The sequence below is a fragment of the Elephas maximus genome, chromosome 22 (genome assembly GCF_024166365.1).
Source record: "Elephas maximus indicus isolate mEleMax1 chromosome 22, mEleMax1 primary haplotype, whole genome shotgun sequence".
Taxonomy (NCBI): domain Eukaryota; kingdom Metazoa; phylum Chordata; class Mammalia; order Proboscidea; family Elephantidae; genus Elephas; species Elephas maximus.
In genome coordinates this window covers 28152307-28176478 of record NC_064840.1, presented here as the reverse complement: position 1 = coordinate 28176478, position 24172 = coordinate 28152307, and the positions used below count along the sequence as shown (strand labels likewise).

The following is a 24172-nucleotide window of genomic DNA, read 5'->3' as shown; positions in this document are numbered from 1 at the left end:
TAGGCTTCAAGTATATACTCTGTTGTATTGTACTAATGAGGGCCTATGCTCTTGAAATGGGCCCACAAAGTCTATGTAGGGGTGAAAGGCATTCAAAGTCTGTGGACCCCTTGTGCCTGTGCCTAGACAAAGAAGATATGCCTGCCCTGAGTTCCCAGCTTCGGGGAGGTGGCAGATTATTTTTTCCTGTTTGTTAATTTGTTCCCTCTCCCAGGCAAGGAGAATGGCTCAGGGCACATGACGGGCCCTATTTCCGGACCAGAGAAAGTGGCAATTGCTGAAGCCAGCCTGGAACGAGTGCAGAGCTAAGAGGGAGCAGGTAAATGGGAGATAGGTTCTTCCCAAATGGTGTTTTTTGATCTGCTTGGTAGGATATATATGCATGCACTTATATTTTGGTGATTGAGGTCCGCTTCTCACTGGTTTTGGAAGGTTGAGCAGATTCTCTGCTGCTTGGTCTCTCCCAACGTGGAAAACATGTCCCAAATACCACTGCTTGCCTCACTGTGCATGGCCGTTGATCCAGCCTGCAGGGTGCCAATTCCTGCTGGGTCAGGTCTGGCAATGCCATGCTGCTTCTGAACCATCTCTCCCTTCCCCTGCCACTCAGTCCAATTCCTCAACTTTTCCTTTGATGTTCAGGGCTCCTAGGCTATCACATATAATCGATTCACTTGTTTTTTCGGGTCTTTGCTGTAAGAGGGACCACTGGAAGTTTCTGACTACTCTATCATCTTAGCCTCACCTCCTTTCTATTCTCTTTTATCACCGGGTGGGTTTGAACTGTCAACCCTTTGACTAGTAGACAGTGCTTAGCTATTTGCACCGCCAGGGACCTTCAACAGTATAATAAATAATATTATCTAAAGCTCACTTATTAATATCAGGATACAAGATAAACATACAAAGATCAGTTGGATTCCTCTACACCAACAAAGAGAGTGTTGAATAGGAAATCACCAAACCAATGTATCATTTACAATAGCCCCCAAAAAGATAAAATACTTAGGAATAAATATAACCAGAGATGTAAAAGACCTATACAAAGAAAACTACAAGACACTACTGCAAGAAACCAAAAGAGACCTATATAAGTGGAAAAACATACCTTGCTCATGGATAGGAAGACTCAACATTGTGAAAATGTCTATTCTACCCAAAGTGATCTATAGATACAATGCAATTCCAATCCAAATTCCAATGGCATTTTTTAATAAGATGGAAAAACAAATCACCTACTTCATATGGAAAGAGAAGAGGCTCTGGTAAGTAAAACATCACTGAAGAAGAATAACAAAGTGGGAGGCTTCACACTACCTGATTGTAGAACCTATCATACCACCATGGAAAACAAAACAGCCTGGTACTGTTACAATAATAGATACATAGACCAGTGGAACAGAGTTGAGAATCCAGATGCAAATTCATCCGCTGATGAGCAACTGATATTTGACAAAGGCCCAAAGTTTGTTAACTGGGGAAAAGACAGCCTCTTTAACAAATGGTGCTGGCATAACAGGGTATCCATGTACCAAAAAAAAAATGAAACAAGACCCATACCTCACACCATGCACAAAAACTAACTCAAAATGGATCAAAGACCTAAATACAAAATCTAAAATGATAAAGATCATGGAAGAAAAAATAGGGACAACACTAGAAGGCCTAATACATGGCATAAACAGTATACAAAGCATTACTAACAATACACAAACGCCTAGGAGCTCCTAAAAATCAGACACTTATGCTCATCCAAAGACTTCATCAAAAGAGTAAAAAGACAACCTACAGACTGGGAAAATTTTCTTGCTACAACAAATCCAATCAGCATCTAATCTCTAAAATCTACAAGATATTGCAAAACCTTAACAACAAAAAGACAAATTACCCAATTACAAAATGGGCTAAGGATATCACTGGGCACTTCACCAAAGAAGACATTCAGGCAGCTAACAGATACATGAGGAAATTCTCAGGATCATTAGCCATTAGAGAAATGAAAATCAAAACTACAATGAGATACCATCTCCCCCCAACAAGGCTGACATTAATCCAAAAAAACACAAAATAATACATGTTGGACAGGTTGTAGAGAGACTGGAATACTTACACATTGCTGGTGGGAATGTAAAATGGTACAACCACTTTGGAAATCGATTTGGCACTTCCCTAAAAAGCTAGAAATAGAACTACCATATGATGCAGCAATCCCGCTCCTTGGAATATAACCTAGAGAATTAAGAGCCCTCGCACCAAAAGAAATAAGCACACCCATGTTCACAATAGCAAAAAGATAGAAACAACCTAGGTGCCCGTCAATGGATAAATGGGTAAACAAATTATGGTATATTTACGTAATGAAATACTACGCAACAATAAAGAACAACAATGAATCCTTGAAACATCTCATAACATGGATGAATCTGGAAGGCACTATGCTGAGTGAAATTATTCAGTCACAGAAGGACAAATATTGTATGAGCCCACTATTATAAGAAATCAAGAAAAGGTTTAAACACAGAAGAAAACATTCTTTGATGGGTACAAGGGTGGGGAGGGAGGAAGAGGGGTATTCATTAACGAGATAAAAAACCAAATTAACTAGATAGTAGACAAGAATTATTTTAGGTGAAGGGAAGGACAACACACAATACAGGGGAAGTCGGCACAACTGAACTAAACCAAAAGCTAAGAAGTTTCTTGAATACAACCAAACTCTTCAAGGGACAGAGCAGCAGGGGCAGGGATTTGGGGACCATGGTTTCAGGGAACAACTAGGTCAACTGGCATAACAAAGTTTATTAAGATGTTCTGCATCCCACTTTGGTAACTGGCATCTGGGGTCTTAAAAGCTAGGAAGCAGCCATATAAGATGCATCAATTGGTCCCAAACCACCTGGAGCAAAGGAAAATGAAGAATACCAAAGACACAAGGAAAATATGAGCCCAAGAGACAGAAAGAGCCACACAAACCAGAGACTCCATCAGCCTAAGTCCAAAAGAACTAGATGGTGCCCAGCTACCACCAATGACTACCCTGACAGGGAACACAACAGAGAGTCCCTGATGGAACAGGAGAAAAGTAGGGTGCAGAACTCAAATTCTAGTAAAAAGACCAGACTTAATGGTCTGACTGAGACTGGAGGGACCCCAGAGGACATGGCCCCTGGACTCTCTGTTAAACCAAAACTAAAACCATTCCCGAAGCAAACTCTTCAGACAAAGATTACACTGGACTATAAGATATAACATGATACCAGTGAGGAGTGTGCTTCTTAGCTCAAGTAGAAACATGAGACTAAGTGGGCAGCTCCTGTCTGGAGGCAAGACGAGAAGGCAGAGGGGAACAAGAGCTGGTTGAATGGACACGGGAAACACAGGGTGGAGAGAAGGAGTGTGCTGTCACGTTATAGGGAGAGCAACTAGGGTCACATAACAATGTGTGTGTAAGTTTTGTATGAGAAATTGACTTGAATTGTAAACTTTCACTTAAAACACAATAAAAAAAAAAAATCACTTATTTAACCACCTCAATTCTCTAAAACCGGAAAGGACGTATAAAAAGAAAACCTCTAAGTAGTCAAAACAGAAAGCTACAATCTACACTCTAAAGTTCATAACTCATAAGAGAAACCCTCGCTCTGGGTCGACAGACTTTCATCTCAAGCTAAAGCTCAGCTAGCTGCATTTCTTACCACAGACTAGGAACAGATACATAAATCACAACTGCAAAAGGCAGGCACATGACAGCAACGTTAGTTTAGGGAGCATAGAAAGAAGAATAAAAACTGTACAAAGTAGGTGTAAAATTATTTGGGGAAAAAAGAAAAAAAACTGCAATCTGGGGTCATCCAGTATAGGAACATATAATTCTACCTTCCTTAAAAGATCCTGTAGGATTACTGTATTATAAAAGAATAGAATAATTCATTTTTTTTATGACAATCTGAGTAGTCAGAAGTTTAAATCATGCTTAATGCCTTCTGTTTAAGAAGGCAGAAAACTCATGTTTCAGAAAATTTTGTATCAAAAAATAGTTTAACTTAAAGGGCTACCAGTTAATGAATTAAGTTCGAGTTACCAGAGAAAGTCACAAGAAGAACACAAACAGATTAATTATTAGCATGGTGATTTTCCATAAAGACCATGGTAATCATGGAATACTAAAATTCATAATCCCCCAAACATATCTTATTCATTAATTTCAATATTTATCACCACCATTTCTAAACCCCTCCCCTAGCATTAAAACTATAGTATATTTCTATTTTTGCAGGTCAAAAATAGCCAAATACCAACAGTTTCACATTGTTCAACCTAATATTTTTAACAAAATTATCAATAAAAATGGTTTGCATCTCATCTTTTCTTTCTCTAGCTCACACTCTTTTGGAAAAAACTAATTATGATGTATAAAGACCCAATATCTACCAAGAGGATGGTGAGTCCATCATCACTCATCATGAGATTGCCTTTTTATCCCTCTATCAAAAGCATAACAATCTTATTTATCCTGAGAATCTCAACTCCATAAACACAGCTCCCAAAATACCTAATAATTCTGGGCTTTAGCATTACAGCTCTTCACAGATACCCCAGTCTAGCATAATTTTGGAGACATATACATGTATTTCTGTTATGTTCATTAATAAATATTAGAAATATAAAACATGTACTTAACGATTAATTGTCAGATGAATGAACTAATGATCCAGATAAATCTAATGAACACTCAAGGTTTTCGGTTATATAAAACAAGTGAGCACTCAACCTACTTTGAAATTCAAAGTATTGTATTTTGAGTTTCCTTAAAAAAAGGAATGCCTATATTGGGCAAGTCAAAATAAGGAATTACTTGACAATAAAAAAAATAATTTCTAATTCATACCAATAAAAGATATAACAAAGTTATACCAGGGTGTGCAACAAAGTTTTTTTAGAGGTTTCTTCCTTCCCTACTCCCTACTGCTTCCTTTCTAGAGTCAAGCCTATGCATATTGTGTGTTTGGAATATTACATGCCCATATGGAGTGAGCTCCCTACAATGACCTCTCCTGGATCTTCATTCCACCATGTACGTATTCTCTAACCCAGAGTAGCCTTAATTAATAACTGTGCTTTCCACAAGTCTCATCACCACAAAATATGACCGGCACATTCATGAATGGACATTGGGCCTACATAACCAGATGCACTGTATGTAGGCTAGAGAATTTGCAGTAATAAATAAACTATGAAGTAAAGAATACCTGCCTTGAGCACTGCGTTCTTTTAAGAGCTATCTATATGGGATCAAACTGACAACAGCACCTCAGAAGATAAAACACTGAGTTTAGGAGGAAGTGAGCTTATGTTAATTATGCTAAGAGGAGGAAAAACTTGGAAAAGTAGGGAGAGAATGGTTTGTACAAGTTGAAGAATTTACTAATCAATGTCACTGAATTGTACAGGTAGAAACTGTGTATATCCTCAACAATAAAAAATTAATAAATTTAAAAAAAAGCTTATGTGCAGCTTTGGCAATTGTCATCAAGCTTATCTCATGAACCATCTCTACAAATGCCAAGTTTATTACACAGAAGGTGTAAACCAAAGGATACAATTTATGTCTTTTCTTAAAATGCAGGCAGAAATATTCAAAATAACAAAGAATACTTTAAATAACAGAATAAATAACAAAGTGTACTGAAAAAGAAATACAGTTAAAGGGCTTATCACGTGAGAATTGTCCTATTAGCTACAAAAACCTAAGAAGGGGTACCTAACAAGAAAGGGTCGCTATGAGTCAGAATCGACTTGACGGCAATGGGTTTGGTTTTTGGTAATAAGAAAGTTCAGGACAAAAGCTTCATATAAATCCTGAAAATGTCAGTTAAATGATACAATTTTTATAGCTTTCAATAAAACTACATAGTTTTAGCACATCAATAAAAGCAAAGTCTTAAAGCTGAGACATACATTGTTATTACCGATGTAATGAATTCACTGCGGAAGCTGAAGCTGACAGGACTGGTCAGGATTTCAGGCTTTCTCTTGCTTCCGCTGTGTTTTCCACAGCATGTCATCGCTGTGACTGACTGGCAAAATGAAGGTGGCTGCTGGTGCCCTTTGTTGAAGTTGGGCCAATTAAACTCTATAGCCTCTCACATTGGCCATGTTTACTGGCTACCCCTGAACAGTAAAGGTGCCAAATCAGATTTTCTCATCACTGACTTGCTTCCCTTCTTATCAAGTCTACCAACTATCCTCAGCTTCTCACAGGTTCCTAGAAGTTGTTTTCTACAGATGTTCCCTACCAAATTTACTGAATAAAAAATACTTGGGGCTGAGGGAATAAAGATTCACCCTGGAGGTTTACAACCAAGCATTGTTGCACTGATGTCTTGCGATCAGCTGTGAGATGTGTCCCAAATAACTGTGACTTTTTTTTCTTTCTTTTTTTAATTGAGGTGAAGCTGACACAGTATAAAGTAAACCATTTTAAACTGTACAATTCAGAGGCATTTAGTACAAGCACAATGATGTGCAAACAAAAAAAAACAAACCCATTGCCATCAAGTTGATTCCAACTCGTAGCGGACCCTGTAGAACTGCCCCATAAGGTTTCCAAGGAGTGGCTGGTGGATTTGAACTGCAGACCTTTTGGTAGAAGTCGAGCTCTTAATTTGGAAGATTAGTAAAGTTTAATTTATTTCTTACTCTTTTAGATTTAAAAATCCATAGAAATAGACATTCTCCTATTTTTCCCACACCCCAATGCTTTTCTTGCACACCCCCTAGCCTAGGGTGTGCTTGCCCCATTTGGAGACAACTGAGATACAGTGCAAGGTTTTAAGAAGGTGAGTAATGTGATCAGATGTGTGTTTTTTAACAACTACTCTGGAAGCAGTAAGAAGGAAAAAACAGAGAGAAAAAAGATCAGGAAAAGAAAAATCATTAGGGTCCCATTTGCAATAGATTCAGCAAGTGATAATGCGGTGCTAAACTACAACAGCGGGGAGTCAGAAGTGAAAGGTCAAATGACTTGCCCAAGCACACGTCAGCGGAGCCGCCAGAACCAAAACCTAGGCCTCTAGGTTGCACTGATTTGCGAAAGGTATACAGAATGAATTTGCAGAAAGACCTCTGTTGTGGAATTTCCAAGACTTCTCTTTCTAACAACTTTTGTCCACGATGCCTGATTATTTTTTGCCTGATTTTATATTACTAAACAAACTGTGGCCCCAAATGAATAATGTAATAATATCAACGAGCACAGCATTCAGGCAGGTAACTAAGTAATTTCGTATCCAAAAAACCCACTGCTGCCGAGTCAATACCAACTCATAGCGACCCTATAGGACAGGGTAGAACTGCCCCACAGGGTTTCCAAGGAGCACCTGGTGGATCTGAACTGCCGACCTTTTGGTTAGCAGCTGTAGCTCTTAACCACTATGCCACCAGGGTTTCCATTAAAATCTGAGATTTAGCTTTCCTACTCCAGAACCAAGATACTTCATTGTACAGAAAGTATAGGGATTTGAAATACACTCTTCTGTAAAAGTAATAAGCTATTCCAAGACTCAGATTTACAGGATGTAATCCTCGCAAGTGAGCTTCCAAACAAGCTTTTGAAATGAAGTTCCGTCGGAGAAGTCATTTAAGAAGCCAGGTTCACATTATATTAATGTGACAAGTATAACAAGATAAATATATCATATGATTCTTAAATGACATAATTAATGTAGCTTATGTGACATACCCCTATTAATGATCTTTTATTATGTGTGAACAGTAATGTAACATTAGATAAGCAATGAAAAATCCAATCAGCAGCAGCTTTCCTGAAGGCTTGGACTGCAGTCTTATTTACACAGTATTATCCTTGGATTTTAAAGAGCAGAAATCCTTTCAGAATTGTAAACAAACATGGTCCTATGAGATGAGCACTTTAATTACAATCATTTCTGCAAATATAAGATAAAAATGACATGACACACAATAGCCTCTCAACTTTAAGGTGAAAAGAGGGGAAAGTACATTCTGCCAGACCAATAACGTTATGTGAATAAAAGGGTAGTGACACTGGCTCGGCAGCCTGGTCCATGGAGCCTGGTAGCGTGCCTTAACCAGGACCTCCACGGACATTTTGTAGGAGAGTGTGACTTGCCCCCTGATGTCATCTATAAAAAATCGGGAGTGCCAACATATCCTGGTTGTCTTTAATAATCCACTACAGTCTAATATCTATGAATCAATTAAAATATTTTGAACCTTTTTACATTTCAAGTTCATACCACATCTTAGAATAAGAAAGCCTAAAAATACAAGTTTTACAAAGTTCTTATTTACTCTTATATCTAACAAACACTTATTGAACAATTAGACCATCCTTGCTGTTGTTGTTGTGTGCCATCGAGTCAATTTGGACTCATAGCGACCCTATAGGACACAGCAGAACTGCCCCATATGGTTTCCAAAGAGTGGCTGGTAAATTCGAACTGCCAACCTTTTGGTTAGTAGCCTGAGCTCTTAACCACTTCCTTAACACCCGAGATGAGGTGTGAGAATTCAAGTAACTTAAAGTATAATTGGGAGATTGGGTATATACATAAAGAGATTAAAAGATTACCATCAGTTAAAGATTCAGAATTGGGTAAAGTCACTCTGCTTCTCTCCAAGACAGGACAAGAGGAAAAGGAGTGAGGAAAAGCATGTTGGTGCTAGTACAGAGGAGTCAGGGAACAAAGCTGTGGCTAACCTTCACATATTGGGATCAGCTCAGCTGTCAGACTTTATCTTTCTTGGATAAAGCACCTGGTTATCAAAAGTCCCAAGTACAGTGGAAAGCATACATTTTGAAGTAAAAAGGGCCTGGTCTAATCCTAGCTGTGTCCTTGTCATGCTGTGTGACTCTGGGTAAGTCCCTTCACCTTTACAAACCTCAGTTTCCCCATCTGTAAAATGGAAGTTATAACACCTACCACCTCACTGAATAAGGAGTAGATGAATGCATACGGAAATTAAAGATGCTTAGCATAGAGCAAGTGCTCAAAAAATGGCAGCTCCTCTTTCTAATACTAAATGCCATTCTTGCCATAATGAGATCAGGACAACTGCTCAGAATCCCGCTTTTCAGAGAAATTACAGAGCTCCTAACAAACCCTTGTGGAGCAATAGCTAAGTGCTCGGCTGCTAACCAAAAGGCTGGCAGTCCGAAATCACCCAGCGGCTCTGTAGAAGAGAGACCTGGCCATCTGATTCCATAGATGACAGCCAAGAAAACCCTATGGGATCACCAGGAGTCAGAATCAACTCAACGGCACCCAATAACAACAACACGGGGCTGTTGGTGGGAGGCCTGCTGTGCTCTGGAAGATTTGGCCCTAAGCTCCTCACTGGTCCTGAGTGGCTTCTTTGTGAAAAAGTTGCTGCTGCTGTTGTGGGCCGTCAAGTTGGTTTTGACTCCTATAGACCCTATAAGACAGAGCAGAACTGTCCCAGAGGGATTCCTAGGCAGAAATCTTTATGGGAGCAGATCGCCTGGTGGGTTCGAACACCGGACCTTTTGGTTAGCATCCCAGTGCTTAACCACTGCGCCACCAAGACTCCTGTCAAAAAGTAGCAGCTCGAACTGAATACACCAGGGCCCCACAACTTGAGTTTTAGTATTTAGTTTTACCCTGAAAATAAAAAAAGCAAAGGAAAAAAGAGGAAAGAGCTCCCCCAACTCCCTTCAGTCAAGCACCCAGCTGCATACTCAGAAACAAAGAAATCTAGAACCTATGGTCGTTTTCTTACAGTAAGCCCAGAATTTACAAAAGCCAGCACTAGTAGTGGCCGACCGGGCACCATGATAACACATTACTGACCGATCCTGGTCAGGAAGCCCAGGTGTAGATAAACCCTGCTTGAGGCAGCATTCTACGTACGCTCTTCATAGCTTTGTTAAAGCCACATCAATGCAGTATCACTTTTCATCTGTAGTGTAAATGGTTTTTATGAAACAGTTTGGTAAAACACATGGCATGTGACTGTACCACTACAAATGTGTTAGCAGACCCAGCCAGAAACCATGGCAGCAATCTGATCATGTGAGTATTCTGGCAAGAGAAAGAAAATAAACCGAATCTTTGCAAAGACTTACTGGTGCCCTACTGGAGTTGAATACTGAATCTCTTCCAAGGCAGCTTCCACTCCCAAAAATTGTTCTCAAGCAACCACCAAATCATCATTCAGTATTTGATGGCTCAGCTTATTTTTTAATCTTCTATGAACTCTGCAGAATTAGATCTGATCCTTTATAACATGATGATTTGAGATTATGAACACAGAGAATAAACACAACCTTCTGGTATAGCAATTTAAGCATCACAGAATGAGTAAATACTGCAGAGTGAATCCTAACACTTGAAACAGAATCTTCCAGAGTCCAGAAGTGCACCTGACTGCCAAGAATAATACTTCCGTGGTTCAAGCAATACCAGTACCCAGAGGGGTTTCCATAGACATAACCACATGAGTTACTGCATATTGGGCAAAATAGAAAAAACAGACATTTATGGATGTACAGTTTGCAGACATCTTAAAGCTGCTTATAAATATGCAATTTACTAATATAGAAGAAATGGAGGACTTTCGGAATATGCAGCATCTGTTTAAATTGCTTAATTATATGGTTTCTTTTATGGGCTTTCCTCATCCAAACTCTGATTTTCATTGGGGGAGAAGGGGAGGTTATATGGATCCCTCAGCCAAGATAAATGAAATCAATCTCGCTGAAAGAAGCTTATGATGAGAACTAATATTCGAGAGATTCCGATTTTAGGATGAGGGAGAAAAGATACAGTATCAGCCGACAAAATCGCATGATTTAGATATCAGAGAAAATCCTTCAAATCACCAGACTCTACTGAGGCACGAATCTTTAGATTATCTAGCAATAAAACAAATGCACAATATCCTCTCATACATTTCACATATGATTTCCATTTCAGCTCTGATGTAAAACACGGTTATCACACATTATGCCACAAAGAAAGTCAGTTTAGCTAGTTCAAGTAAAACACCCAGCAGCTGCTAACAGAGACAGGTCACGGCTGGGGAGGGGCACAGCACATCCACTTGCTATGTTTTCTTTCAGGAGAACGTCAATAAAAGCTAAGGCCAAATGAGGTATTTGGAAGGGGGGGGTGGGGGGAGTCCTGCCATGCAGTGAACCAGTAGGTTCACCTAACAGTTAACACCAGTCAGACAAGTTAGCAAAAGGGAGCCCTCGCCAAAGATACAGCCACCAATAACTTGAAGAAAGCTGTCTTTCTCCCTCAACGTGCCAGAGTAGGTACCAGTCCTGCATTTAGAAACGTTATTTCTAGGACCAATAGCAATTTATTTTGAAAGAACTACTAGATTTTTTTTTTTTTTCTTTTTTGAGTTCTCAACAAAGGAGCCATATTAGGAAATAATCTCGCAAAAAGCAAGGGGCCCCTTCCCCCTTTCCCCCACGATCGATCGATGCACACACGCCATGCACGCGGACACGCACAGACACACGCCGTGCACAATGGCCGGCGCGCACTCGCGCGGGCCCACGCTGTCCTCGGAGTCCGCAGCCCCGGCCGGCCCCAAGCGCTCGGCCTGAGGCCCCGAGGCCAGGAGCTGGGCGGTTGCGCTGGGGCTGCTCGCCCCCCAGTGGGGCCCTGGGGAAGCGGCTGCCAGCGGCTGGGAGCCTATTAACCCCTTGGGGAAGTAGGTGCTTCAGCACCCACCTGCGGGGCCAGCAGAGTATGTCAGGTGGGTGCAGCCCCAAGTGACCCCCCAGAAACGGGGCGCCGCCGAGTCCTTGGACTCTGGCAACCCTTGCTGGCTTGCACAAAGCTAATCTTGTCGCTGGCTCCACCGGGCTTCTATAGCAAACGGGTGTTTCTGAACTGTCACCTCTGCGAGTCCAGGCACACACCCAGAGGGAAAAACTTAGAGGCCAGTGGACACAGACCAGACTTGGGAACTCGTTCTTAAAGGACCAGCTCAAGTCCCTAAGGGGACGCAGCTGCTAGCTGCTTGAACCGGCCGGCCCAGCAAACTACGGAAGGGGTGGAGGGACCTGAGGGCCACTGCCCCTGTCACCCTTCCCTGGGTCGGCGTCGGGGCCCCGTCCCCACTCCGGGACACTTACCTTCTTCCGGGGCTGCCATTTCATCATATTTGTACAGCCGATACGTGGAACATCAAGATGCTGGCTGGGGGCTGGGGGCAGATGCAGGGCAGCGGCGACTGCAAGTCATGCTGCCTCCCTCCCACCCCCTAATTCTTTCCCATGTTCACTGCGAAGGGAAAAAGCCCCGGAGAGTCCAGTCTTTTCGCCTTCAGTTCAATGAAAAGTATCCCCACACAACGAACACACTTCCCACCGGGCTAGGAAGTCCCAGCGGCCACCAGCGTGCTCCTGCCAGAGCGGGGCATCTTCCCGGGCGGGTGAGCGCCAGCAGAAGGAGCCTGCGGCAGGGGGTCTCCAGACGGCTGCAGAGACCCTCCCTCAGAGAAGAGACTGAGACCGCGAGCTGCTGCGGAAACCCAGCCGGGCTTCTGCCATCCAAACCCCTTTTGTCGAATTCTCCTCTTCTCAAAGATTAGACAAACAATCAACCCCTCACGCGCAGCCTGGAGCAATTCCCAAAATTCTGGGTGTATTTCTTGTTTGTAAAATTTAGCAAAGAAAATTCCAAAGATCTGGAATCTGACCTTCTTTACGCTGTTTTCGCTTCCTTCTTGGGTAACTTGGGGAAAGGATCTGCCCTTCCCGAAATGCCTACCCCTTCCCTGAACACTGTAAATAGGAAAACTTGGTTTGTGCGTTTAGAAAAAAAAATTTTTAATTCCCGAGAACCTTAGTGGGGAAAGGCTGGAAGGAAATCCTGCAAGAACCCAACTCCACAGCTCAGTCTGCACTAATGACTTCCTTCCCTTCAGTGAGAACACAGCCTGCCCAGCTCCAGCCACACAGAGCAAATGGTTTCTGGGTCTTAGTGCCACGACATCTCCTCCAAAGCAAGTAAAGCATATGGTTTCAGAAGTACTCAACAGCTACTAAAGAAATCAGAGCCCAAAGAGACCTCAGAGGTCAGGAAGCCTGTTCAAAATATATACTTAGATATATAGGTGAGTTAGCGAGAGAAAAGGGATAGGAAAGGACTCTAGATCAAAGGCTACAAAACTTTAATTCCTGATACAAACCAAAAAAATAAAAGATCTTTTAAAAAAAAACGAACCAAACCCTCTGCCATCCAGTTAATTCCGACTCATAGCGACCCTTTAACAAAGTAAAAAAAAAAAAAAAAAATTAGTAATTTTGCCCCCAAATTAACTTTATAGGTTCTATTTGCATCTTTAAAAAACATTGCTGTGGGAATTGAGTTTCACTCATCTTCTGTGGAGTGATTCCATTCTATTTGAGATAAGTCTGTAAATACAAAATACTATGCGGGTCTACTATTATTTACTACCCAACATGTCTATCAACTCCTATCCTACCATGAGACTGTCTTGGTAACTAGGAATATAACGGACAGTGTAAACTACTAGAATACCAACTGATGTACATAATAATACCAACTGATATACTATGAGTCCAGTGTTCCAACAATGTTTAACTTATTACTCTCAGAAGTCTGTATGCACTGCCAGGATTGGTTAATATGGGTGGTTATATGCAGACTGATCACTATATCAGATTATAAGTAAGTCATTAAAACACCCAAAACAATAAATTAACTGAATCAGATTATTTGTGAGATCCCGTCTAAGCCTTAGAGTCTGAAATTCATGATACAAGCATTAGCTCTTTGATAATTATATCTGAATGAATGGATTAAAAAAAAAAAAAAAAAAAACATTGCCTTCAAGTCGATTCCAACTCATGATGGCCCTATAGGACAGAGTAGAACTGCCCCATAGGGTTTCCAAGGTGCAGCTGGTAGATTCAAACTGCCAGTCTTTTGGTTAGCAGCCAAGCTCTTAACCACTGCACCACCAGGGATAAAAAAAACCAGGTACTATTTATTGAACACCAGTGTGTGCCAGGACCTATGCCTATGTTCTTTAACTCACAGCTCTGCAAGGAACTTCTTACTTAATGTTCCTTTTTCCAGATGAGGGCCCTGAGATTCAGAGGGTCACCTACACAAGTAAGACCACACACATAAAATGTGATGGAACTGGAATTCAGACACACAGTGATCGGAATCCAGACCCTATGCCCTCTCGATGACATGCTTCATAGCTATATGTCAACCTTATCTCTGATCCCAATAAACCTATTATGTGTCTATGACTTAAAAAAAAAAAAATGACTTAAGCATCTGTTATTTGCTAGCCTCTGTTTCAGGCATCAGAAGTGCCTGGGTGGCGTACACAGCTAAGGGGTCTACTACTAACCAAAAGGGCAGCAGCTCAAACCCACCCAGCAGAGCCTTGGAAGAAAGCCCTGATGATCTACTTCTGAAAAATCAGCCATTGAAAACCCTATGGAGTGCAGCTCCACTCTGACACTCATGGACTCACTACGAGTCAGAAATGATTCAACAGCAACTCGTTTCTCGTTTTTGATACAAGACATTTGACATGAGTAAGACTGTGTTCCTGCACTTAAGAATATTACAGACTGTAGGCAGCAATCACAAATCTAATATTCTATATATATCCTGACATACCATATCATTCGGGATGGCCTCACATAGATGTTCTACTACCATGAAAAGTTCAATAAATTTCAAAACAAATTCCTTAATCTACCCCCAAATCAGCTTCTCTTCCCAACTTTTCTTTTTCTGTCCGTGATTCTTCCAGGATCACAAACTAAAACCTTATCATCATTCCCCTATGTTTAATCTATCACCAAGTCTTCCTACTTCTTTCTTAGAAATAACTTTCAAATTACTACTGCTGACATCTGAGGCGAGAGCCTCATAAAACAAACTAGGTGCAAAGCATTGTGTAGGATAGAAATAGGTGTAAGACCAAGTCCCTATGCTAGAGAAAGTTACAAAGAAGATAGAACAGAACAAAAGACCTATAAGAAGGCAAGCTAGCACAGCCTTAGTTAAGTGACAAATGAGCGGGTGATCATAGGTATTCCAGGAGTGGTCAAGGAAGTGGTCAGAAAGAAACTTGAAGTAAGCTTTGAGAAGGGATACAACTCATTCCAGAGCCAAAAGGAAAGGTTACCACGGCCCCCAGGATCTGGACCCCTCTACCTTTCTGAGCTCACCGCTTATTCCTCTCCCGCTCCCTTACTCAGCCCCTGCCATATTGGCCTCCTTGCTGTCCCTTAAACATGTCAAGCAATGGACTTGTTGCCCGCTCTGCCTAGATCACTCTTCCTCCAGATATTCTCTTGGCTCCCTCCCTCAGTTCCTTCAGGTCTCTGTTCAAATACCATCTTAGAAAAGCTGTCTTTCACCACCCTACCTAGAACAATAGCACCATGACTCTCACGCTGTTATTTCCCATCCTTACACTGCTTCATTTTTCTTATGACATATAATTTTGGTTTACTTATATAATGTCTTATTTCCTTCTCAAGAACATAGATCCCAAGGGATCGGGGACTTTGCTCTGTTAAAATACCAACACCCAGAAAAGTGGCTGACATATAGCAGGCAACGAATATTTTTTCAATGAAATACTCAAAAAAGAATAGTGTGAGCAAAGGAGGCAAGAATATGTGAACTGCTTTTACAACACAAAACATTAGCCTGCCTAAAATATAAACCTTGAGTATGAGAACATTAGAGGCAGAAGCTTTGTCTTGTTCAACTTTATAATCCCTGATGGCTAGAATAGTGCCCTGCACAGAAGAGGTACTCAATATTTCGGGGCTAAAAAAATGAATGGTGAATGAATGAAATTCCATTCTATTCAATCCAAAGTACAAGATATTTGGCAAGGTATGTTGGAACCAAATGGCTGGGAACATTGAATATAAGGGAAGAAATCTGGATTTTTTTCTTATAGAACACAGAGCACTGAAGGAGTTAACAGTAGGAAAAGAGCATGGCCCAAGCAGCATTTGAATCTATAGACTATGTAACTAAATATTAACTATGATTTTTATGGGGCTATTTTTTATAAGTCCGGAGGTGAATATTTTTTAACTATGTAAAAACAACAAAAAAAAATTTTTTTAACTATGTATATAATTAAAATACTTATCATAACCATTCGACAGATAACAAAACCGAAGTTCAGAGAAGTTAAGTGACCTCCTCAATTCCACACAGCTCAATAATGGTGATGGAAGGCCGAGAACCAAAAGCTACCTCTCCTTATGAACCACTCACTGCCTAAGTGGTGATGGGGTAGAGGGGAGAAGTTTCTCCTTCCTGCTCCGTCTCTGACTTGCTATATAATAGAGATTTTCAGATGGGCCAGGCAGGTAACATAAATAAGTGAAACAGAGCCAGGAATAAAACAAAAGGGAACTGTGAGGATGGCCAACCTGGAGGTGGACACTCTACGTAAAACGCTAGCTGCTACTCAGTGCTAGTCAAATTACGTCATGTAAGAATACCAACCCAATGGAGCCAGATCTTTTAAATTTTCAGGAGCAACTGAAATTTTCTGATTTTTAAATCTTTGCTCAAAAATTTTTATGCATCCTAAACAGACCAAACAAAACATGCCTGTTGGGCTAAATTCCGTCTGTAAGTTATAACTTGTGACTACTGACTTAAACCACTCAAGGCTTCACTTTTCCATATATAAATGAAGGGTCCTACCTGGTTCCTAACCTGTGGGGTGGTTCTCCAGAAGGCCTCTCTGACTCCCTCTGCATATGCATGCCACGCATGGCCTGCAGACTGAAGGGCATCCCTTGCTCGGACGTTGTTGGACTTAAAATACAACTCACTGCCCTTGAGTTGATTCTGCCTCATAGCGACCCTGTAGGACAGAGTAGAGCTGCCCCACAGGGTTTCCAAGGAGTCAAAACGCCAGTCTTTTGGTTAGCAGCTGTAGCTCTTAACCACTGTGCCACCAGGGCTCCACAATAAAATACAAAGTTATTTAAATTGAGCCAGCAAGGGTGAGTTAAGCAGGAGGTCTGGGAGCAAGTGAGCTGTGGCAGAAAAAAAGACCAAGAAAATATGTTTCTGTAGAAAGACAGAATCAATCTAAAACTTGAAAGTAATACAAGACTTTAAACTGTTTTTCCATTTTTAAGGTATATTTCCTTTGAGTCACTTAGCTGTAATTTGTAGGGTACTTCTTCCCCTGCTGCTTGGTGTGTGCTTCTGCTTTCATTTAATAGGTACCACACAATAAGGACGGTTCCCTAGCCCATTGCCGTCGAGTTGATTCTGACTCTTAACCACCATACAGAGCTGAGTAGAACTTCCCAATGTGGGTTTCCAAGGTTTGTAATCTTTATGGAAGCAAACTGCCACATCTTTCTTCCATGGAGCTGCTGGGTGGGTTCGAGCTGCCAACCTTTTGGTTAGCAGCCAAGCACTTAACCACTGAGCCACCCAGGCTCCTTGACCATTACCTAGATGCTTTTAAATACCAACAATGACTTAAATCACTTTTTGTTTTTTGCTTCTTTGTGTCTTGAATTATTTATTTATTTTCCTTAATCCAAACTGAATCTGCAATTTTATATGAAATATTTACAGAATTACTACTGTATTAATATACTTTCTCCACCAGGAATTATTTCAGTAGTGCTACCAAGCTAGCACCATTGTAATTTACCATTATTGTTTCAAAGATCCAACATCAAACAATAAGAACACATTTTCAGAGATCCGCAGCTACTAAAAGGCATTTTTACAACGCCTTCATTTTTTAACACAGCACTTTGCCAATCACTTCCTTAAAAGCAGATACTGTAAAATAGTATTTTCCTCAATAACTACTTGTCTATTCCAATCTGAACAAAAGCAAGAAAGAGGAAATGAATGGAGAAAACATACCGTTTTCCACTGTTTTGGATTTCTTCAAGATTTCCTAAGGTGTGTGATATATCTGACATTGATCACAGAGTAAATGCCTGGAAAAGCTAGCCTCATACTTATTTACATTTATTGTGTTTTAGAAGTAGAATAATAAACACAATGTGAAACAGTATTTGGAAAACATATTAATTTACCTAAAAACCTCTAAATTATTTTCAAGTATCTAAAGAGGTTTTTTTTTTTGTTTGTTTTTTTTTTTAAGAGGTATCAGGAAAGTAAAGGGACAAAGGTAGAAGTATATTTGACAGCAAAAATTTATGCCTCATTTGTGAATATTTCACACAGTTGAGTGCTTTAAGAACATAAAGGTCTTGCTTTGCTAAAAAAAAAAAAAAAAAAGACAACTAAAGTATCTATTACAGTAGGAATTCTGTCACACTGCCCAGTTGATACAGGACCACGCTTCCGTTCCCTAGCAGGAAACTCTAGGGCAGATTGCTCTACAACCTCTAACCTTACCCATCTCACCTCCTTCCACTATCAGGCAGCCCTAGAGAGGCTAAAGCCAGTCCTTGTTTCTTTAAACTAAACACACATTTACCGAGTACCTGTTATCTACAAAGAGCTGTACTGGGCACTGTGCCCTTGAGGAGAGAGCAGTCTCATAGAGGTTCAAGGAGAAGACAGATACACAACTAATGAAAAGAACAGTAATAATAGCAGCCAACACTTACTCATCTTTTACTATTGTCTGTCGCTCCAGAGCCCAAGCTCTTAGCTCAAGCTAAGTGCTAGAAGATGGAATAACTAGTGACATATTCTCTCATTAAAACTATGGAAGCCCTAAAGAGTAATTGTGACTGTGATAACTGAGAACAGTTTCACAAGAGAGGTGGCACAATAGTCTTCCAGCAAGCAGATAAAGGGCTTGGGGAGGAATGTTCCAGATTCAAGGAACAGAGCATAAGCCAAAACACAGAGGTATGGGCCAAATTGACAAAGAGCAAGTCATCTTATAGATCTGAAACCTACAATGCAAGGCAAGGTATAGTGGAGTCAAGGTTGGAGAGCTGTGAATACTCTTTTAGAAATAATGGTAATAGCTACCATTTATCAAGCATGTGCCAAGCCACCGAACTGTTTTATATATATCGTATTTCATTGAATCTTCCTATCAACCTTATGAGAAGGAGCAATTATCATGCCCATTTTATGGAAAAGGAAATTAAGGCAAAAGGGTTAAGTAAATTCCCCAAGGTATCTTAGCTAGGAAGGTAAGAGGAAATTCAAGTCAGGCTCCAAAACCTTGCTCTCAACTCCTGACTTCAAGGATGAGGCAAAACAGGATTTTAATCAAGGTAGTAGCAAATCTACTTGAATTTTGTGCTACTAACTTTGGAAGTACTGCGAAGGATAGAAAACAATAGAACAATAAAGACAGGAAGGCCAAATAAGTCTATGTTGCAATAGATCAGTAAGAGATGATGAAGCCTTAAATAAGGGGAGCAGAAACGGAAAGAGATGTTCTTGAGAGATATTTTAAAAGTATAACAGGTTCTAAGAACCTACTTCATGAAAGGGACAGAGAAGGAACAAATTAAAGGTGATCTCAAAATTTTTCATCGTCTTTTAGAAAAAGAGTCACACCACTAATTGAGTTATGGATCACAGAAAGAACAGGTGGTGAACTCAGTTTGAGACTTCTAGAATTCGAGATACTGGTAAAAGATACACAGGGATGTGGAGCAGGCAGGTGGAGGTATGGTCTGGAGTAAAGAACATGTACGTATGTATATATGAGAACAGAATCAACTCTTGAAATATGCTACATTTCTGAATACAATCTACTTCCCTCACGGATGGGACAGAGCCCCACCCAGCTGACTGGGGCAGCAGTGTTTATATGTTTAATACTGCCTGCAAGCAAACTTCAGCTCCACCATTAACTAGCTGTGTGACCTTGTGTTACTCCATTTTTCTGTACCACAATTTTCAATGCCATAAAATGGAGCGAATAATAGCACCTACCTAAATATGATTGTCGGGAAGATTAAATTACACATGGAATGATACATGTGCATACATACGTCATATATCCTGTACATAGAATAATGCTACGTGTTTAATCCTGTTATTGCATTAACATTTGATTTTACTTAAATTGGGAAACAAATTTTTCTTGCCTGATATATCCACAGCTATGTACACTGGTTGGCTCCAAGGCTCAGTCCTCTGCCCACTTTCCTGTCTATAATCACACTCTCAGAGATCTCATCCAGTCCCAAACCTCTACAGCACATCTTAGCTGATGACTCCCAAATTTATACCTCAAATCCCTACCTCTCCACTGAGCTGCAGACTTGTATAAACAACTGCCTACTCAACATCTTCACTCAGATGTCCAACAGACATCTTAGACTTAGACAGCCAAAACAAAATTCTAGATTTCTCCCCAAGAATCTGGTCCTTCTCCAGTCTTACTTTATTTTAGTTAATGGCATCTCTATTTACCCAGCAGCTCAGGCTAAAAACTTTCAACTAACCTTGGATTTCTCCCTTTTCCTTGCCCTCAACATCCAATCCATTCCAAGTCCTTGACTTTCCCTCAACATCCAATCTATTATCAACTCCTCAATTAGCTACCTACAAAATCTAATCCCAATCCAGCCGCTTATCACCTGGGCCACTACAATAACTTCCTCTTTGTTACCTATGATTCAGTCTCTTCCAAGAGCCAGAATGATTTTTGCAAAATGTAAATCAGATCATGCATTTCACCTGTTTAAGTCTTCCCTTTGCACAAAGAATAAAATCCAAAGGCTTTACCATGGCCTACATAATCTAACCTCTATCTTTGACCCTCATCTCTTACCATAGGTTCCCTTATGTGCTCTAACCACACCTGCCGCCTTATGCTTCCTTCATGTCCTAGATACCTGCAGTTGTCTGCCTGTAATACTCTTCCTCCAGACTAGGTGTTTCCTTCTCAACATTCAAGTTTCTTCTCAGAAAGCAAGTCCTCAGAGAAACCTTTCCCAACCAAAATTAACCTCCTTCCCCACCCAAGCACTATCTATCCTATTACTTTTCTTTGTTTTCTTCAAATCACTTATTATAATTTGAAAGTACATTGTTTACTCATTTGACCTTATGTCCCCCAACAGACTGTAAACTCTATAGAGTGGTAACTATATTCTTCACCACTGTAACTCCAATATTTAGAACAGTTCCCAGCACTTATTAGGTACTCATTAAATGTTGAACAAATGAATGAGTTTAATGTTGGTTATATGATAAAATTAAATACAGAGAATTTTCTTTTGCAATAGTTTTCAGCAAGGTATTTATTCACTAATCAAGGGATACTTGTAAATATCTTCAATACTGAAAGACATGCTCCTAAGTGATCCAAAAGGGGGCCATCCCCATAAATCAGTGCTATAGCCAGGCCTCAGTCTGAGGATGTTGAACTGAAAGAAATAAAAACAAATTGTCTACTAACGTCTTTTTAGAACTCCAGTACTATCACTTTCTACATTCATTTGTATTAAGTAGAATCTTGCATTATCCAAAGATGGGTAGATAAAATGATCTTTAAATAGTTTAATAAATAAAAAATTAAGAACACTTTGAAATCCATAGATAAAGTACAAATCACTTGTCAAAAACACAATCTCATCTGTCAAAACATGAAAATGAAAAAAGAGAAGACACAGAAATAACAGACTCAGAGCTGCCAAACTGACAGGCTGTCTTAAGTGAGACAGTCAAAACATTCATATGCTAATTTTAAAAAGTGCTGTCTGTCTGGCCATTCATATAAAAACATGAGAGGGCTTTTTCTTCCTAACTATTTCAAAAGTATATGAATGGGTCAGACAGTGGACTTTAAGCAACAGCAATTAAGATCATAAAAATTTTCTATTTAACTCCTACCCGGAAACAAAAAAAACCTGGTGCCGTCGAGTCCTAGTGCACATATAAGACAACTACCTGCCAAAATAAAAAAAAACCCACTGCCATCAAGTCGATTCCAACTCACAGCAACCCTGTAGGACAGAGAAGAACTGCCCCATAATGTTTCCAAGGCTATAAATCTTTACAGAAGCAGACTGTTACATCTCATCTTTCTCCCTCGGAGAGACTGATGGGTTTGAACTGCTGACCTTTCTGTTAATAGCCAACTGTTTAACCACTGAACCACCAGGGCTCCTCTTCAACTACCTGCCCAACCCTCACAAAAATATGCTTATCACTAATACAATGTAACAATAACTGCACTGGAAGTCCTTTGTATTTATAAAACACAGTGCAAGAGATAACATTCCATGTTAGCTATATGTTGTTGTCTGTTGCCATCAAGTAGATTCCGACTCCTAGCAACCCTATAGGACAGAGCAGAACTGCCCCATGGGGTTTCCAAGGAGCAGCTGGTGGACTATATAAAAAAATATATTTACCATAAATGGCAAAAATTTAACCTCAAACAACCACCAAAATAGTGTCAAAGATTAACAGACTTGTATAAATATTATCTTTAATTATTTTCCTTCTGCATTTTATACCTTAAAGGGTTTTCTTGCTCACATTTCTCTTAAGCATTCCCCCCTCCTGCAACACTAATAACTCTAAACAGAAGAGCATCTCCTTGAAACATTCCCTCCATTGTGTTCATGAATTCGCCATCATTATCTATGCTCTCATGTCTCACCCCATCTCCTAGAATGTTGAATCCAGTCAAGCTATAAAACTAAAGTGTTGCTAATATTTGCTTTGGTAGGAATGCTGGTGTTTCTAGATTCAGATATTCTGCTGCTAAAAAAGAATGTGGCTCAATAGAACAAAAGAAAAGAACCATATGATCATTTCAATTGACACAGAAAAGGCATTTGATAAAATCCAACCCCTGTCTTGGATAAAAACACTCAACAAGCTAGGAATAATACAAGGTAAATTTCTCAATTTGATTAAGGGCATTTATGCAAAAGGTTTTTATGCAAAACTAACAGTCAACATTATACTCAATGGAGGAAGATTGAGAGCTTTCCCCTTAAGATCGAGAGTAAGACTCTCACCATTGAATATTGTACTGGAAGTTCTAGCCAAAGCAATAAGGCAAGAAAAAGAACTAAAAAGTATCCAAATCAGGAAGGAAGAAGTGAAAGTATGCTTCTTTGCAGATGACATGATCCTACATATAGAAAATTCCCAAAGAATTCACAGAAAGCTTCAAGAGTTAATAGAGGGGTTTAGCAAGGTTTCAGGGTACAAGGGCAACACAAAAATCAGTTGAGTTTCTATAAAATCAGTTGTGTTTTCCTAACTCATCAGACCAGAATCACCTGGGGTGAAGTGAAGAATTTACACATCTAGCAAATTTACATGTAATACTGATGCTGCTGATCTGAGGAACACATTTTGAAAACTTCTGGGTTAGGCACTGAATAGTTCATCTATCCTGAAAATTTGAGAGAGCTGGCAGAAAGGGGGAGAGCAGCAAAGCAGCTTAGACTCCCGACACGCGAAATGGCAAATATGCATGAATCTCCAAAATGCAGACTTAGAAGATAGCTTTGGACACCTTGCTGGTAATTCATTCAAAAAGGCTGCCTGTGGGGTGGAAAGGGGAACATGCTGTGGGGATTCTAACCAATGTCACAAAACAATATACTTATAAATTTTTGAATGAGAAAATAACTTGAGCTGTAAACGTTCACGTAAAGAACACACACACACACAAATATTAGTCAACAGAGTATTCTTACCCATTGCCATTGAGTTGATTCGGACTCATAGCAACCCTATAGGATAGAGCAGAACTGCCCCCACAGGGTTTCCAAGGAGCGGCTAGTGGATTCGAACTGCCTACCTTTTGATCAGCAGCCAAGCTCTTAACCACTGTGCCACCAGGGCTCCAACACAGTACTAATAACCAAATGTGGATGAAAAGTTGTAAAGACAAAACAGAATAAAATTATTTATCTTTTTCAAATGAGAAAAAGGGCGGGGGGCTGCCTGGAGGCAAAGGGATTCCAGTAACAGAAGGGGGTACCACTAGCAGTGGATGCTGAGAAAGACTGGAAGACACAGAACTGGAACTCGTATCAGGAAACTGCAATGGGGGGGGCTCCTAAAGAGTTCTCCAAAAAGTTTATACATGCGCCCCCATAAAAGAACTAGCATTTGCACACCTACCAATGTCGACCAGAGAAACTGGAACAATCAACAGCAAGTGAACTACA

At 40.2% G+C, this 24172-nt stretch overlaps 1 protein-coding gene across 3 annotated transcripts in view; it reads right to left on the bottom strand.

Moving 5' to 3' along the window:
- TTC28 (tetratricopeptide repeat domain 28) overlaps positions 1-24172 on the bottom strand; it is a 773448-nt gene that overhangs the window by 526408 nt on the left and 222868 nt on the right. Inside the window, exon 1 of one of the 3 annotated variants that reach the window (XM_049865177.1) lies at positions 12155-18144. The exons of the other annotated variants lie outside the window; for them this stretch is intronic. Within the exon in view, the coding sequence (XP_049721134.1) occupies positions 12155-12181 (27 nt within the window). The 5' untranslated portion in view covers positions 12182-18144. Of the gene's footprint in view, positions 1-12154; positions 18145-24172 lie in introns of those variants that run through there. 3 annotated transcript variants of the gene reach the window in all.